At 35.4% G+C, this 18,471-nt stretch overlaps 1 protein-coding gene across 1 annotated transcript; it reads right to left on the reverse strand.

The window, feature by feature from the left end:
* Positions 1–12,863: 12,863 nt before the first annotated feature.
* LOC108169858 (cinnamyl alcohol dehydrogenase 1) lies at positions 12,864–15,227 on the reverse strand. The gene is made up of 5 exons (XM_029109644.2): positions 14,744–15,227; positions 14,431–14,544; positions 14,095–14,322; positions 13,368–13,807; positions 12,864–13,168 (listed from the first exon to the last, which is right to left on the reverse strand). Exons 1-5 carry the CDS (start codon positions 14,830–14,832, stop codon positions 12,969–12,971), a joined length of 1,071 nt encoding a protein of 356 aa, XP_028965477.1. The 5' UTR covers positions 14,833–15,227; the 3' UTR covers positions 12,864–12,968.
* Positions 15,228–18,471: the final 3,244 nt, after the last annotated feature.

Here is an 18,471-nt window from a genome sequence, read left to right on the forward strand (position 1 = left end):
TTTTCTCTTTTTCTTCACTGAAAAAAAATCCCTAATTTGGTTTTTTTTTTTTTTTCGATGGAATAACGGCGTCTTAAGGATGATTTGGAGCCCAAAAAAAAAAAATCCCTAATTTTCTCTGCTTCTTGAGATCGACGTGGCTTGAAATCAAGTGTAAATCTACATTCAAAATATTAGGTAAAAGCATGTTGACAAATCATCTCCAAATGTTGTAAATACAATACTTCTTACTAACTTTTTTTTGCTTATATTCAAGAGAAAAAAAAAAAAAAAAAGAGTTGCACTATGGATTGATGTTGCAAAGAACGTCAGTTCCATTGTGGTGCAACAATTAGTCCCGCCAACATTTGTGGTTATCATAAGCCTTAAGGTTAAACAATTTACATATCAACGACTCTACAGTTTCTAATTGGATTCAAATTAACACAGATACATTTGAAAATTAGTTGGGGAAGGCATGGTCTGATGTTCTTTTTCATTTTATGCGTGCCAAGGTCCAACTGTGTGTTTAATATAGGACAATTTGGCTCATTTGTCTTGATTAAATTATTGAATTTCGTAGATTGAACTATGTACATTTTGAATTTCCAATTCAAAAGTACTGAATTGTAAAACTGTTTTGCAAGGAAATTGTGTGTTGTTCATGTGCATTCTTCATTGTTTACGCTTTCAATTTAAGAGAATGCCATATATTTTCAACGGTAACCAACAATATCTTTTCAGATAATCAAGGGAGTATGCCCATGATGTGTTATTAGGGTAATTCGAGTGCAATAATTTTGTGACAGATATTAGTTTGAAACATTGACTGCCTTCACATGTCTCTTCCATTTAAATACTCGATTGGGAGCTTACTGTATTTGTAACCTTATCTTAATGCCCTGTGTCATATCCTACTTAAATATTGAAGAATGACTATTCTTGCGTAGTTGTATTAGACATAAGCTATACCTAAAGTAGTTGTAGCACCTTAGAATTTTGGAGGTAATCCGATCTGAGGCCGTTTGCAGCTAATGATTCTCAGTTTCTCGAGTACACCAGTAAAGGTCCTTTATCTTCATTTCTCATTGACATTTGTTTTTCCTTGATAACATAGTTAACAGTGCTTTTAGCCTGTTATTATAGTTACTGTTAACAATGACTTTTAGAGAGAGAGAGAGAGAGAGAGAGAGAGAGAGAGAGAGAGATGGATATACCAAATGATGCATGTTCAAGGAGTACTAGAACAACATTATTGGAATTGTATAACAATACTTGCCATAATTTTGGTAAGGAATCAGTTGACAGTGTGGGGTTCATGAATTTGGATTTGGATTTGGCATTCTCTAATATTAACCAAGGAGTGGAAATTTTGATTGGTTTGATTGGTATTTTGGGTATGTTGTTTGCATTCAACATTCTATAATTATGAGAGAAACCAAGATCATCGTATTATATATTTTATTAACATTCAACATTTATAATTGTGCTTTTTCAAAAAAACAAAATACATTTATAATTGTGAACTATCTTTGTGGGTTTATCAATTTATTTTTTATGGTTTTCAGTTTCCTAAATGAAGTTTGACATGTATGGAATTTGACAATTTATCTTCGTTTGCATTCTTGCATTTGAATTTGTAAGTCAGTTTGTGCTAAATGCTATTTAATAATTTAGAGAAAACGTTTCAATTGTTTCAATTGATTGTTATGCAACACAGTTGGAAACTTGATGATTTAGAATCAGCTTATCAATCTTCCATACAATTTCTAATCCCGCAGCAACGCACGGGTAACAATTTCTAGTTAAGATCTAAAACTTAAAGCAAAATGAAATTTGAACTATAAAAATACAAATTGAAAAGGGTTAGATTTTAGCAACTTGTAAATATGAGGTAGTGCGATTTCAAAATTTTTAGGAGATCGAATTGTGGCTGGACTTAAACAACTAACAAATCACACATATTGAACAATGAGAAAAAATTCCTATGTATTTAATTTTGTTACAAAAAAAAAAAAAAAAAAGCTATGGCAATGGCTAGGGTCGGTGGCAACCTCCTGTTCTTTTCTTTCCTTTTCTTCTACTTGCGTTTTCCCCTACTTTCCATCCCCCATCTCTTGTCCTCCATCACTTCTTCCTGTCTTTTTTATCGGTCGATCTAGCCCCAATCTCCAATTCCACTTCGATTCCTTCGTCTTCGTTTCCCACCACTTTGATTCCTCTATATTCATCTCCGACCACTTCGATTCCTCCCATCCTCCATCCCTTCTTACCACTTTGATTCCTCCGACAATTTGCTCCATCACCTCACGATTCCATTATCTGCAACCACATTTCTTAAGCGCATTTTGTCTCGGATTTTCCGGCGACAGCAGGGGCTGCAAGTTTCTAGGTTTTCTTGTTCTGTCTTTTGTTTGTGCTGGGCTCCAAAACTTGTGTTGGGCTATGGTTTGTCAGCTATTGAGCTCCATTTATTTGTTTGGTGTTTGAATTGTAATTGGGCCTATACTTATGTACATTTTTTTTGTTGGTAATATATTTAATTTACCTTTCAGCCAAAATAAATCATTTTTTTTAGGTTTTTTTTTTCTTTCTCATTTCTCATTTTTCAATTCGTTTTTAGTGATGTAGGATGAAATTTCTAATATGCCTCCAAATTTAACGAAAAATTAGACATCATTAGTGAAATGGCCAATGGTACAACACATTTTTTAGTTCAAAGACTAAAGAAACTAATATAAGAGTTGAATAACTAAAATTAAACTAAAGGTAAAATTCAGGACCATTGCTACAATTAAACCTTTCTTATTATACAATCTTTTCTGTTTTCACTACAAGCTCATTCTAGATGCTTGCGATGAAATTCGATTTTCTTGAACTAACCCAATTTCAAACCGTGGTTGTTGATAGGAATGGGCAACGGTTATAATGGGCAGGTAACCGCGATTATTTACTCATAACCGTTTATGCTCATATCCGCATAACAGTTTACCCGTTGGGTAATTGCCTAAATGGTTATACCCATACCCATAACCGTTTATAAACGGTTAACCATACCCATAACCGCATACCCATTTAACCGTAACCGTTTAATACCCGTTTACTCATTTATCCTTTTTAACCCGTTTATCTTTTTTTTTTTTTTACCATTACCCTTTTTTCACCCGTCTACATGTTTTTTAACAACTTGAAAATAAAAAAAAATTGTCATAATTTTCTTTTTTTTGACAATTAAACACCGTTATAGGTACATTCATCATACATTTCCATATTTTAATTTTTTAAGTCCTTATACCATTCCAATAATTGAAATAATAGTTTACGGACGATATTTGTAACTGTTACCAATGAAGGTAAATATAATATTGGGAGTTTTAACGAAAAGCCCACGGTACTGTTTACTTTAATGAAAAACCACATTTTTACACTAAAAAGTCAAACCTGATACTATTCACTTTACCCTTTATTTTGTCCTTATCATTAAAACTCAAAGTTTTCAAGCCATTTTCATTAGTTTTCCTTATAATATTTGCTAAGTATTATTGGGTTACAAAAATTGTTTAGAAGACATTTATGTCAATTTCACGGTTACCCGCCAGAAATTTAAATTAATTTGGCCAATTCCTTGATGATGGGAATCATCATTCCTATAGCAGTGTTATTGAGAGAAGGACCGAAGAATTCTTTGCTAATTTATTGGGTGCTAAGTATTATTGGATTGAGAACATGGTTTGTGTTAGTTTTACATATATAAAATAAATGGGTAAACGGTTATCCATTTATAACAGTGATTAATACCCATAACCGCCCATTTAAATTTCGCGGGTAAACGGTTATACCTATAACCGTTTATTTATCTAAACGGTTACCCATAACTGTAACTATTTAATTTAAATGGGCGGGTAACCGCGGTTACCCATAACCAATGGGTATTTGCCCATCCCTAGTTGTTGAGCAGAATTGACAAATAACGACTTCGGTGACTTATTTAAATGCATGGAAAGCATCATGGTCATGGAGTGGATTAGACTTAAGTGTGAAAATGTGAGGATAAAGTTCCACATTCGTGAAAAACCAAATTATGTAAGTACTTACAAGAAATTAGATTACTCTTTATATTGTCACTGTTTGGTATCTAACTCAAAAAAGTTTATAATTCTTAAAAACAACTTGGATGAACTTCTCTCAAGAACAATTTTTTTTTTTTTACAACCCAAAAACTTGTTTGGTATGAAATCATGTTGTCTTCAGATGGGTTTTGTTCACATATATGATGGTGAGTTGCTAATTTTAAATGTTGCCATTGAAATTGAGCAAATTGAGGTTGAAATAAAGCTTTGGTAATGGCGGAGAGGTGAGGTTGGGGCTTGTGGGTGATTAGAGTGAGAGGACGGTGGGTCAGGGATAGTGGGAAGAAAACATCTCAGTCCTTGGAAAGGTCCATGTCACAGTCGTCGGAACATCTATTTCAGTCGCCGGAAACATATCTCTCATCACCACAAGTTACTCTCAGTTGTTGTTTGGTGTCATTAGCCTCGAAGCCAAGGCCATGCAGGTGTTGTGAAGAAGAAAAAAAAGTAAAAACAAACTTTTGTTATGAGATTTTTGGCTAGTTTTTGAGTTCAAGTTTCGCAAAACAAACTTACTAAATAAGTTTTTGAGTTAAAAACCTTGAACTCAAATAAAATATCAAACGGACTCTTAATTTTCTTCCTTTTGAGTTTTGAGAGTTCCACCAGCTAGAAGCCAAGAAGTCTTCGTTGAGAGGACACGATTTTAGAAACTTTCAAACTAGATTGATATGGAGATGAACAGTGGCGGATCTAGGATTTTAACATTGGGTGGTCCCAATATAAAAACTTTAAAAAAATTAGATGAAAATATTATTAAAAAACTAGACAATAAACTATCAACCAACTTTTCATTCATAATCTTCATACAAACAACATATCAAGCTACAAAGACTAAATGCAGTTTATGTGCTACATACTACAGTTTGGGGTCATTTTCAAAGTGGATCACAAGGTTTCAATTTCAGCATTTTATGCCTAATTAAATGTCTTTACTTTTACTTTTATTATTGGTTTAAAACAAAGCAAATAATTCAAGTGGGTTAGGGCTTTCCTCTTTAACCCACTGTGTCTTAGGTTCAAACTTTTTTCTTCTCTTATTGTAAAATAAGTATAGAATTATCCTCTATAATTAGAAAACAAAGGAAACAAATGAAAATGAAAACACAAAAAAAAAAAAAAGGAACTAAAGAGGAGAACACACAGACAACCAAGATGAATTGATCAGCAATGAAAAATTAGACTAGAAAAGGGAAGGAGGATGAGGGAAGGCAGTAGAGAACCAAAAGGAAATAATTTCAACAAAAAACAGAAAAGCAAAGACATAAATAAAGTGATGTGCCATTAGTTTCTATAAGCTAGGACCCAAAAACTAACAGCCTCACAAATACTCAGTAAATGAATAGATAAATCTCTATAAGCCAAGACCCAAAAACAAACAGCCTCGCAAATACTCATTAAATGAATAGATGAAACGACATTGTCCAGTCGAGGATTAAGAAAAAAAAAGAGCAAATTTTCTCCTTCTTCTTCCTCAGGCTGCCTCCTGGTTCTTCTTCACTAGCCGCCATTACCTTCATACACCCAGACTTGGGTGGTCCCTTAGTAGATCCGTCCCTGGAGATGAAGTGGGACAAGTGACCCCTACGTAAACTCATGACAATGATTGAGTAAAAATATACCGACTAGTTTTTTATTTATTTTTATTTTTAAGAGAAAGACGGCACTATATATATAGATATATATATATATATATATATATATATATTTATTTTTATTTTTATTTTTGAGTTCAGCATACGATATTCATTTATAAAGGAATTTGAAATTCATACATTACATGGAGGATATGGTGCAAAATAAAGAGCCTCGATAAAAACCTGGGGCACGCAAAGGAAATGGATTTCAGAAAAAAAATCTTATTCAGGTAAAATCGTATGAGAATTTCAACACCCAAAAAAAAAAAAAAAATCATATGAGAAAAACACTGGTAAAGAAAAAAACAAAGCATACGTGCCATAAATACTTTCAACCAATTAAACTGAGGTTGCATAACAGATTGCGAGTTAGAATAGTCATTTCGTATTAACTCATAAGCCATGGATGTCCTTCCTCGATTCAAAATATATACTGAGCAATCCGATGTGTCATTTAATACTTTCGAATTCCAATCATATAACTTTAGAATTTTTCTACATAAGTTCATTTATATTCGATGCTGCCTATTTAATAATATCAAGAACTCCCAAATATTTTCCGTTTCTTCGGGGACATCCTATTAAACTCTCAATTATTTTTTAATTGCAGACTTATTAGGTATTTGCAAAATGATAATATTTGGTACTCATAAGTGAATACTCATCTTTTGGTTTTGTCCAATAATATTTAGCACGTGTTATTATGACCCGTACCTTAAATAATTATATTTAATTGTTAAAAGTGTGAAATGACTAAAATGCTCCAATGAGGCTTGTATTGAATAATTATGGACGACTGAGTTTAAATTCATTTTTCTCGTGTTTTCTATTTTGTTTTCAATTAGTTTTCATACTAACGAATGCATGGGTGAAAACATATTAAAAACGGACTTACGAAAATACAAAGACAAAGTTTTGTTCTTGGTTAATGATGGGCAAAATAGTAAATTCACTTGGAAAAATTTTTTTGAGTGGTTTAAGACCACACTCGATGACACACCCCAATCTGGAAGTTCCACCTGGACTCCTAATCGAGTTGTGATGGGCGATACCAGGAAGGTGATGAAGCCAATAATGTGTAGTGATGTGGAAAATGTGCATAAATTTAAACCTAAAAATGTATATTACAATAGTGCGCATGTGAGTGGGTTGAACCCTAATGCCAGAGCATAAGTAAAGTACAGTAAAGTTGGAATAAGAATTAAACCATCATAAGTAATCTCCTATATCAACTTTTGCTAGAAGTCCTCGTCGACACAAGAGCCTTGCCACTAAAACCTGGAGGGACAAAAAACAAGGGTGAGTGGGCCTGAAAATAAAGTTTTGTAAAATCTTTTTGAAAACGTATAACCCATCGCCGTAAAACAAGTATAGTTTTCAAATATGTATACTACATATAGTATGAAACACTTACCGTAATCAGTAATATTTCATAAATACGATAAATCCCAATATTTCACACATAAAACATATAGCATCTGGTAATTACAATATCTCACATAAAACATATCATATCGGGTGCTCATCGACAGATGCTGACACACGAGCTCATGCAGAGATATTTTGACATGAACAGGACTGAGTGTAATAATGATTTACACTATAGTACTACAATCATGTGCAGACTGGCGCTATGCGTGTCACACACGAGTTCTAATTGCCTATAGCAATCTAGGATAGGATTGACACCTATAATAGATCCAAAGTGAGTGTATTGGTGTGATGTGAACATAAATATGATCATCCAAAGGTAATTCGACAATTCTAGTCAATAAAATACTATTCATGGCCGTAAATATAATTAAGGTGTACCATAATATTACGCATACTTGTGCATCCCCTAGGACGTAGAATAATTTCATAAATTCCGTCAATACGCTAATTCTTATAAACATTATTCTAATCTAGGAGTAACGTAGAAAATATTTATTAAATATATATATATATATATATATATATATATATATATATATATGGAAACTAAATAAATATATAATATTTAAAAGTAAAGACCCACTCACAGTCATATTCGTCTGGTTGAACCTGCCTAGCGAGCATCGAAGATTCTTGCGATGCGTTTCACCTAGAAACGAAACCATTAATGTGGATATATAACGTATTAATGTAACTACGTGTTTTCGTACAAAGTACGACTAATAATGAAACTATTTTAAAGCAATCGAATTTCAGAAAACAGAAGGCGGATCCGGGTTTGGCACGTTGAGAAACCTAAAGAGAGGCCTCAGGTTCCTTCATGTGCTGCCGCATGCACCACCACAAGGTGGCTGCACAGGCAACCATGCGTTGCATGCATAGGAGACATTTGGCTTCCCACGTGTGCCTCACACGCCGTGAGTGCAAACGTACTCGTCATCTTCACGAAGGTCTACGGATTGCAGGTTGCAGGTTCAACTTTCAGAGCTCTAACCGAGCTCATTTCTCAACCAAAATCAATGATTCAAAAACCTAAATGAAGTTAGAAATTCAGGGAATATATCTATACCAAAGTGGGGCCGAGTTATGGTCAGCGTTGACCTAAAAATGATCCGAAAATGGCTTGGTGGCCACGATTTTCCTCACTAGTTTTTTGGGAAATCTCCCCCGAGGTTTATTCTGCACTAATTCACCCCAATCACACTTTTAAGGTTAAAAACATTATCAGGAGTTCAAAATAAGAAGGATTTGAGGTTGGGGGGTCCCGAGGCTCACCATGGTTGAGTTATTGTGAATGGACACTTTGGATGCGGTCCCTAGCTATCAATATTCTTTGATTGAAACCTTGTTAGTTTTTAGTTTTTGATTGAGGTCCCTAATATTAATGTAATAATGTAAGTTACTATATTTTTTTAATTAAAAATTAAAATTTGAAATTTGTAATTGTTTATATTAATGAGATTTTAAATAAAACCCATAATTATGGGATTAAAAATAATAAAATATAAATTATTCTCTCTATTATATTGTGTGTGTGTGTGTATATATATACATATATGTATGGGTACATTAACCAAAATTAACAAAAAAAGTTATTGTACCAAAACATGGATACATTCTCAAATCAACGAAAAAGAATGTACGTAACCATATAAGTTTAAACATGGATTAAAAAATTTGAATGGATTTTATATTAAAAAAGGGTACATTTTACATATAACAAATTGATATATTTGAGAATGGGTACATTTAAGATTAAAAAAATTGAAAAATTATATGAATGGGTACATTTAAGATTAAAAAATTGAGAATCTTTTTATATATAAAAAAAAACTAATAGGTACAAACTTAATTTAATTTAATTTTTTATTATTTTGGAAATGTTTGAATTGAAAATTAATTAGAAGTTTAATAGAGGTGTGAGTATTAAACCCTAAATTAATTACTAATTTTTATATTAAAAAAATTATATAATAAACAAGTAAATTCATTATCACATTAATGCTAGGGACTTGAATCAAAATTTGAGAACTAATAAGGTGTTAGTTAATGAACAGTAAAAACTAGGGACCGGATACTAATTTTTCCTATTGTGAATTTACCGGAAAACATGGCTCTGGTGATTGTTACTGGGCTCTGGGAAGGACGTGTGAGACATGGTGGTGATTTGAGTGGTCTGAGATCAGTGGAAAAACGGCGGCTCCGCCGCTTTTGTGCCTACATGCATAGAGAAAAGGGACGAGAAAATGTGAAGTGAGGGAGCTCATCTTAGCTTCTTTATGATTCACAGAGAAAAATAGAGTTTAGAGGGAGAGAGTGCAGAGTTTGAGTGAGAAAGGAAGTGTGGAGAGAGAGGCCGAGAAAATGGGCGGAAAGAGAAGAGAGGGAGAGAAGAGAGAGCTTGAGACAGAGTGAGGAAATCATTGAGGGGACACGGGAGAGAGGGAGAGAGGGAAAGAGTGGGGTGTGGGCCCCACTGGCTCACAAAACAAGGCCACAAAAAGATAGATAAAAGATATCTCCCGCGCAACGTAAAATTACCAAATTACCCTCATTGTTCCATGTTTCATAAAATCTTCATTGTAACTTTAAATTCGATTCTGCTTGCGCTCATGCGTTCGTATCGCCAAGTACTATGATAATATGTGTGTGTGTCATTAGGTCAAGCCCAAATAATAATTAATTAGGCACTAGACCTAATTAATAAAATACTAACGTAGATTGGCCTACTTGCTTACTTGCGTAACGAACCCAACAAATAAATCATCGATATTATAGTTTGCAGCCCGCAATACCAATAACTCACTTTTATCTCGATAAACAAGTAATAAATTTCCAAAAGTGTAAATTACCATTTTGCCCCTTATTGGGAAATGTGCATAAATCGTCCGATTTACGCCTCGTTGCGCTCATGTGTTTGTAAGGAAGCGTGCCACCTAGAAATATGTGCAAAGGAACAAGAAGTGATAAGGACTCGAATGTCCATGAAGGATTTCCACCCGTCAAGGGCATTTTCGTTGCACATATTTTTAGGTGCACGTGTTCTTACAAACACATGAGCACGAACGAGACGTAAATCGGATGATTTATGCATGTTTCCCAATGAGGGGCAAAATGGTAATTTCTCAAGGTTAGGGAATAAAATAATATTAAATTCGAGATGGGATGTCACACTTGATCAACCTCACACTCTCTTCTTCCTCACTTCCTCCCCATCTGCACCTCTCTCCCTCTCACTTTTCAACAAGAGCCAACCACCCACACTACCACTACCAATTCTGACCAAATCGCCACTCCAATCCTAGCCAGTATAGTTTCTGAAAAAATAGAGGATTTTTTTTAGGGTTTTTTCTTCCTTTTTTTTTTGGCTTATTCACACATAATCAATTCACCAAAATTATAGTAGTAGTAATATAATATAATTGCGAACAATAATTTGGGTAGAATATATAATTCGGCAATCGAAAATGAGGGTTCATGCTCAATGATGAGTGTTTCATGCAATCAAGTTGAAAAACTATTGATAATTAAGACCGTGTTTAGAAGAACACGGATTGTGATGATGCATCTTGTGAACCGGTTTGTAGTAGAAAAAACTTTAGTTCCTTAACGTAGCTACAAAAGCGTGCTGATGTGTTGTGGCCTATTTTCTTTGAGTGGTGAGGTAAAGTAGAGAGAAAGAGAATTGAGGAACTTCAGGGATGTGTATTTCCCTTTGCTTGTGGGGTGTAGTCAAATTAGGATTTAATAGAATTTGATAGGATTTTAATAGACTTTAAAATCATACTGTAGTTAGTTAGATTTTTAAAAGAGGAATCATAGTGTAGTCAAATTAGGATTTAAGATGATTTTAAAAATACATCAAATCCATAGGTAGTCAATTGAGATTTTAATGGATATTTTTAGAGTGATTATAAATCAAGGTGTACTAAAAAAAGAAAAAAAATCAAGGATTTGGCAGTATTGTATTAAGTTGTGGATTTTATTGGATTTGTGAGTATAAATACATATAGCCAAGAGAAAAAAGAATCCCACCTCAACTCATAGGATTTCAAATCCAGCTCATGTTCACATTTTATCACTCCCTTCCTTCCTCGTTAGCTCGCTCCTCTTCCTAGCAGGTTGCTACAAAATCTCACAAAACTCTCGTAATCCATGTATATTAAGGAGGATGTCCGATTATTACGACTTGATTCCACATAAGATAATGGGATTGTTAATCCATACGAAGCAAAGCTGGAAGTATAGGATGAGAATAAGATGGAGGATAAAGGGAAGGAGAAGGAAATCCTGAATCCAGAAGAACAACATGATGACATGGAATTAGATAAGAAGAGGCCCTTGAATGTTGTCTTATTGGCCATGTACATTCAGGGCTTTTCAAGGTCTTTACCTCAAAGAGTTTAGGGCCGGGTCTTCAATTTGATCATAAGCTTTCATACAATTTTTAAAACGGAGAGCAGGTCTAAGAACTCTTGTTTGACCATCAGTATCCTATCTCATATGAATATTCTTATTACTCGTGAGACAGATAATTTTGTCCTCAATGATATTCCCATTTTTTTTTTATTCCCGATTCTCTCTCTTTTGTAATTTTCATCCTTTTACACAAAAACTATTTTGATTCCCTGCCAAAATTTATATAGAATTGAAATCACTTGACTTGAAGATTTTTGAGTGATGCTTAATTGCCTTCCCTCCTTGCCAAGTTCAGAATGCAACAAGCTGGGACAGAGAATATGAAGTAGAATTTGTTTGATACCTGTTCAAATATATAGCAGACATGAAAATAATTAAACATCCAAATATTCTTAGATCAAAACATTTGTAAAGCAGGAGAAAAGATTTCATTTAGTTCGCGAAGTATCTGTATATTTGGTTTGATTAAATATCTCAAAGAAATTCATTCTATGTTGATTTGGTCATGTTTGTATTGGTTTGGTGATGCTTAGAAATCCATAAAAAAAATCCTTACAAATCCATTGAAATCTACAATAGAAATTCATATAAATCTGTCAAAATCCAAATAAAATTGAAGAGTATTAAAATCCATTGAAATCTGTCACTTAAATTTTTTTTAGTAAAATCCTCTGAAATTCAAATTGATTACACCCCATAATAGTAAACAATGAGGAAAGAGAAATAAAGAGTAAACTAAATCTACCAAGAATTTACACAATCACATATGTGTTAGAATTTATGTCACCACATATAAAATAGATTAATTACTAGAATAGGGCATTTTACTAATCACATTGAATTTTGTTCTGATTTATATGGTTTAGTACTATTTCTACTCTGATTCCTCAAAATTTTAGTAACTAGTTAAAATGAGAATTTGGTTTTGATTTCATCCCATTTCAATTTCTCCTTAATTCAATAACTCTCAAATGGATACGAATTAGTAAATGAACTACAAACGTTATCATTTTTCAATTTGGTGACACACATTCTCACAAGGCCATCCATATTAGTGAAATCATGATTAGCCAAAACAGTTGACCAATCACATGTGTTTTGGTATATATGTGTGTGTGTGTGTGTGTGTAACATCTCGCTCGCCTAGGTTTGGTACCTTTCACAGTCATCATCCACACCAAATAAAATAAGCCCCATCACCTCAATTACAATGCACTAAAACATCTCGATTAAAAGTAAACTTAAAGACGAAACAAACATCCAATAATATGAAAATACTATTTTATATTTCATTATTTGTTATAATACACAACAGCTAACTCTCACAAAGTCATGATTCTTTGTTTTTTGTTTTCTCCTTTCTTCTTTACTAAATAAGATTGCTGCCGGCCACATCTACGACGAACCTGTACCTAACATCGTTCTTCTCCAACCTCTCAAACGCTGTGTTGACGTAATCCATCTTAACCACTTCAATCATTGATGTTAATCCTTTCTCTTTGCAAAACTCAAGCATCTCCTCAGTTTCCTTCATGCTTCCCACAAAGCTCCCGGTGATTGTCTTCCTCCCTACATACAAAATTACGTACCCAATATGATCAGAAACAACAACCCAAGTTTTTTGAAGCCATAATTCCTAACTAATCTAGTGAAATGAACAACTTAAAGGAGAATCAACGAACAAGAGATGAAAAGGAGAATGCAGAAATCACTCCCCACTACAAAAGGAGAGATTAGATAGTGATGGAAGTGAGTGGAGTGGGCTAACCAAGCATGACCATTGGGGAGACAAATTGTAATGGGGTGTTAATAACACCCATCAAGATCAATTTCCCATCAAGCTTCAACAAAGAGAGGTAAGGCTCAAGTGGGTGCCCAACAGGCACTGTGTCAATGATGTAATCCAATGAATCTGCAGCCTCCTGCATTTTTGTGGCATCTGAGCTGACCAAGAAAGCATCAGCCCCGACATGCTCCAAAGCCTCCTCTCTTTTCTTATATGATGAGCTTATCACGGTCACATGGTGTCCCATTGCTTTGGCTATCTTCACCCCCATGTGTCCCACACCTCCAAGCCCTAATATTCCTCCTCTTAACCCACTCACGTTCAGGCCGAAGTGCCTCAGCGGGCTGTATACTGTCACCCCAGCGCACAGCAGTGGCGCCGCCTGTTCCGGCACCATTCCCTCCGGTATCTTCACCACAAACCTTAACCAAACAAATCAACAAATCAGTAAAAAAAGGGATTGGTTTAATTACTAGGTAATCTAAAATCACAAGCGGCCATATTGTTGTATATATATGGTGATAGCTAGTCTTCAGTTTGTCAGATGAAAGTTCTGAGTTCAAATCTCATGAATCAAAGTAATTGAATAAAAAAGCATTCGCAAATGATCCGAAACTTGCAATTATTAAGAGTTGGCCAGAAAACGTACAAATTTTTTTGCTCGTGAATTCTATGTGAGAAAAGTTATTTAGGGTTTGGAGATCATTACTTTTGATCAGCGACGAGGGCACCGGCAAAGCCGCCTTGGGTAGTTTTGCCATCGGTGTAAGTGTCGTTGTAAGACCAGATTTTCTTGTTGCAGTACTGCTCGTTGTCCGTTTTGCATGGGCTGCAGTTTCTGCAGCAACCAACAAGGAGGCCAACTCCAACCACGTCTCCTGCTCTGAACTTTGTCACATCTGATCCCACCTCCACCACCTCACCAACCACCTCATGCCTGGTTAATATTCGAAGATTTTGTAAACAATTATTACAAACATATATAAGGAAATTAAGAAAATAATTCGGGGGATTAGGTATGGAAAATCTTATATATTAATCGTACCCGGGAACCATGGGATAGTTTGACATGCCAAGGTCATTTTTGATCTGGTGAAGATCCGAGTGGCAAACTCCACAGCATAGAACCTTGACGTAAACATCCTCTGGCCCTGTGTTCCTGCAATTTTTATTTTTTGTGTTAGGATTAAAAATCAGTAGACAAAAGGATAACTACATATATAATATAAACACTGATCCACTCGGCAAATTTATTTATCAAATGAACAATGTTTTTCGTGTATTGAGACGCGTTATTTGGTGAAGAAATTTAGCGGTTGTAAACAATCAAAGATTTGAGATACAATGTTTTGGTTTACCTAATATTGTAGGTGTAGGGTGAGAGTATTCCAGATGAGTCTCTTGCAGCCCATCCTGTAGTCTTTCTCTCCACTTCAAGGCTGCCCATTTTTCCTTCTGAATGTCTTTTGGAGAGAGAAAGAGAGAGAGGGAGGGAGGGAGGGGGGAGAGAGGATGAGTTGGTGAGAGTATTGGGAAAGTGGGTTTTGGCTTTGGGAAATCAGAAACACAAATGAAGCATATAAATATACACAAGGAAAAACAAAGGCCAACTCAGAAGCTTGACACATCAACGGTATGTGGTTGGTGAACCTGGTATAGGATCCTATCCTCTTCATGAGCATTCTAAAAATCAATTCATCCTATTCGTTTATCAGTTTTCCTGTGATCAGAAATTACTTTGAATTTTTTTTTTAAATTGAATTCAAATAGTACCTAACGAAAGTTGATCGCACGATTACGATGAACAACTAAGATGAATTGATCCTAAGATCTTTTCAAAGGGAATCTGGAGAATACCATCTCATTTGATGAACCTCCCACTCTGAGGTGCAAAAGGAAGACTCACGAGCAACAGAGCCATTGGGTCCCACGATCACATTCATGTGTCATGGAGGGGGGGGGGAGAAATTTTCTAGGTACCGGGTACATGATATAGCTGGTGTTCCCCACGAATGGGCACATGACACCTGGGTTTCTTCTTTTTATATTGAACATGTTGGCACTTGAGTTACCATCTTCCTATTTAGTCCCTAATACTCAACTTTTTAGAAACGAATAGAAAAAGTTAAATAAAACACAGAACCCAGATTCTCGTTCTGGCTCTTCGACCTCCACCCCACCCCACCCATCTTTCCCTCACCTATCTCTCTTTTTCCTTTCCTCTTTTTATTTTTAATTCTAATCCTCCCTTAAGCCAGAGAAGGATCTAAGAAATTGCCAACGACACTCCCACACTTCGATAGGAGATCAGTGACTGCAGATCTGAAGGTCGAGGTTGTTGTCAATCCGGGTACCATGTAAAGCTAAGAATGGAAGAGGAGAAAGGAAAAAGTAGGAAGTGAGAGAATTTGATGGGGTTTCTCCGGTGAAAATATTAGCTTCTATGGAGGTGCGCTGTGGTTAGGTGAGTTCTTGGCAGTGCAGGGTGGGTTATGATGTGAGAGGGAGGGTGATTATTTTCAATTTTTGTTTCACTTAAGGGTAAATTAGGAATTTTGATTGACAAAAAAGTATCCTAGTTGACATTTTCTTAATTAAAAAACTAAGTAATTGGGTGTTTGGCTTTTATTGGTTAGGAACACCAGCTCAACCGGTGTACTCGGTACTTAGAAAAATTTCTCAGTGATTGACACTTACCTAAATTTGGACAATGTTGAAATGCTTGTGACCTATATTTTTGGTGAAAGAATATTTTGTAATCATTTGTTGTGTCATTTGTACGTCACAACCCAGAACCAATTACGGCGGAGTTGGTGAACTAGACGAGACGACTTTTTATGAAACTCTAATGAGTATCAGATGCTATGGGGTTTTTTTTTATTTTTTATACTGTAAAATGATTAGTTAAAAACACAAAAATAATTAAAATAAATTGAAATATTATAAAATTTAGAGTATCATCACCTTTTTATTAGGGGAGCTGATAGTTTTGATTGAGCTACATTATTGGACCACTAAAAAAGGGTGAAATATCATACAATTTTTGTTAGTTGATATTAACTCTATAACACTTTGTTAGTGATTCAGATCTGGTGACTCTCCTCAGTGTGGTGGTTTTATTGGCGAAATTTGGTTGGAGATAGTTTCTTGTTGCGGGTTGATATTTTTTTTGCTACCATACATTTGCGGAATTCAACATGGAGTTGGTTTTCTTAGGACGCTACCTTTGTGGTTGCTAACGTGGTGGTACTGGCATCTGTGCTTTGCCTTTGTGGGATAGAGATTAGGTTTTTTGTTGTTGTTGTTGTTTTATCTTGCTCTACCTTTGTGGTTGCTAACGTGGTGGTACTGGCATCTTTGCTTTGCCTTTGTGGGATAGAGATTACGTTTTTTTTGTTGTTGTTGTTTTATCTTGCTCCTTGATGGGTATTGACTATCTCCAGTTTTCATTGAGCTTGTTTGATATAACCTATAATGAGTGGTCAATGAAATCTTATGCTTTTTCGAAAAAAAAAATAGAAAGTTATTTAATGGAATGAATGCCCCGTCCGACTTGCATGTGTTGACTTGTGTGATATTTCTCGTTAATTCTGGGATTCCTAGTTTAGGTTGTAAATTAATTGTAATTATTCTTTCCTTATTGTAGTAGGATTGTACATAATTATATATACCTCAGAATGAGAAGAATACACTTAACACATTCAAAGCATTCTCTTCTTAGCACCAGAGCCAGGTCGTAAAAAAAGGAAAGAAAGTTTCGAACCCTAACAGGGTTTGTTATTGTGCCGTACCCAGCACCACCGTGGTGCCTCCGATGAATAGTGAGCCACGTGAAGTTGTTGTTGTGTCTCGATCTTCTGCCTCGAATTCCAGTGAGTAACGTGTGTTGTTGTTGCCCTGAGTACCTTTGCCGCTGCACATGTTTGCCGAGAACAACCAAATCATTTCTGTTACCGCTCTGGTCATGATTCAGTCGGATAACTCAACCTTCAACATTGGGATGTTTTTGGATGAGAAGAACTATGATTTATGGGCTTCTCTTATTCAAATTCATATTGCTAGAAGGAAGAAGATGAGATATCCTCGTGGGTCGATTAAGGCCTCTACAGAGGATGATCCTAAATATGATGATTGGTTATCTGAAGATCAGAGAATTAAGAGTTGGCTCTTGTCGGCAATGAAGCCGGAGATCATGAAACGTTATATTCGATTGGCAACTTCTAAAGAGATCTGGGATGCTCTTAAGACTGCTTATTTTAATGAGAATGATGAGGCTAAAATTTATTCATTAAATCAGAAAACTTCACGTCTCAAACAGAATGGGCGGTCTTTAGCTTGTTACTTTAGAGAATTGATTGAGATTTTCTAGGAATTAGACCACTTTAACAAAGTGGCCATGGCATGTGAAAAAGATGTTCTGATTTTCTAGAAGACAACCTAGTGACAAAGGTTGTATTTGTTTCTTGGTGGGCTTGATGATGGGTTTGATCAGGTTCATGGAGAAATATTACGCAAAGACCCGCCATTTGGACTTCAGACTGTTTATGCGTATGTCCGTCGTGAAGCAGATCGCAAAAAAGCTATGAAGATGGAGGGCTAAAGCTCAGAACCGGCTGCAATGGCAGTCAAGGCTCGCGACCCTTCCAACCGCACCGACCGAGGTGGATCCGAGAATAAAGGTGGGCAACCAAGAACTGGCTAACCCGGTCGTGATCGTCCTCAGGGTAAATGTCCCCATTGTGGTATGATAGGACATTCTAAAAGCCGGTGCTTCGAGCTGATTGGGTATCCTAAGAATTGGGCTAATACATGTGACCCTCACTTCAACAAACCTCGAGCTTCGATTGCATAAACCAAGGATGATTCAGAGGATGTAGCAAGCAAAGCATCAACTCTAATTGTCGTGGAAGGTACCGATGGTAAGGCACTTAATGTCTTTGCTTCTATTATGAATAATACATGGATAATTGATTTTGGAGCTACTGAACATATGACTTGTGATTCTAGACAGGTTTCATCACTAAAAAACTCTACCCATACTAAGGTTAATGTGGCTAATGGTGATGCCGCCCCAGTCTTTGGGAAA

Source organism: Malus domestica, chromosome 10 (assembly GCF_042453785.1).
Source record: "Malus domestica chromosome 10, GDT2T_hap1".
Classification (NCBI taxonomy): Eukaryota; Viridiplantae; Streptophyta; class Magnoliopsida; order Rosales; family Rosaceae; genus Malus; species Malus domestica.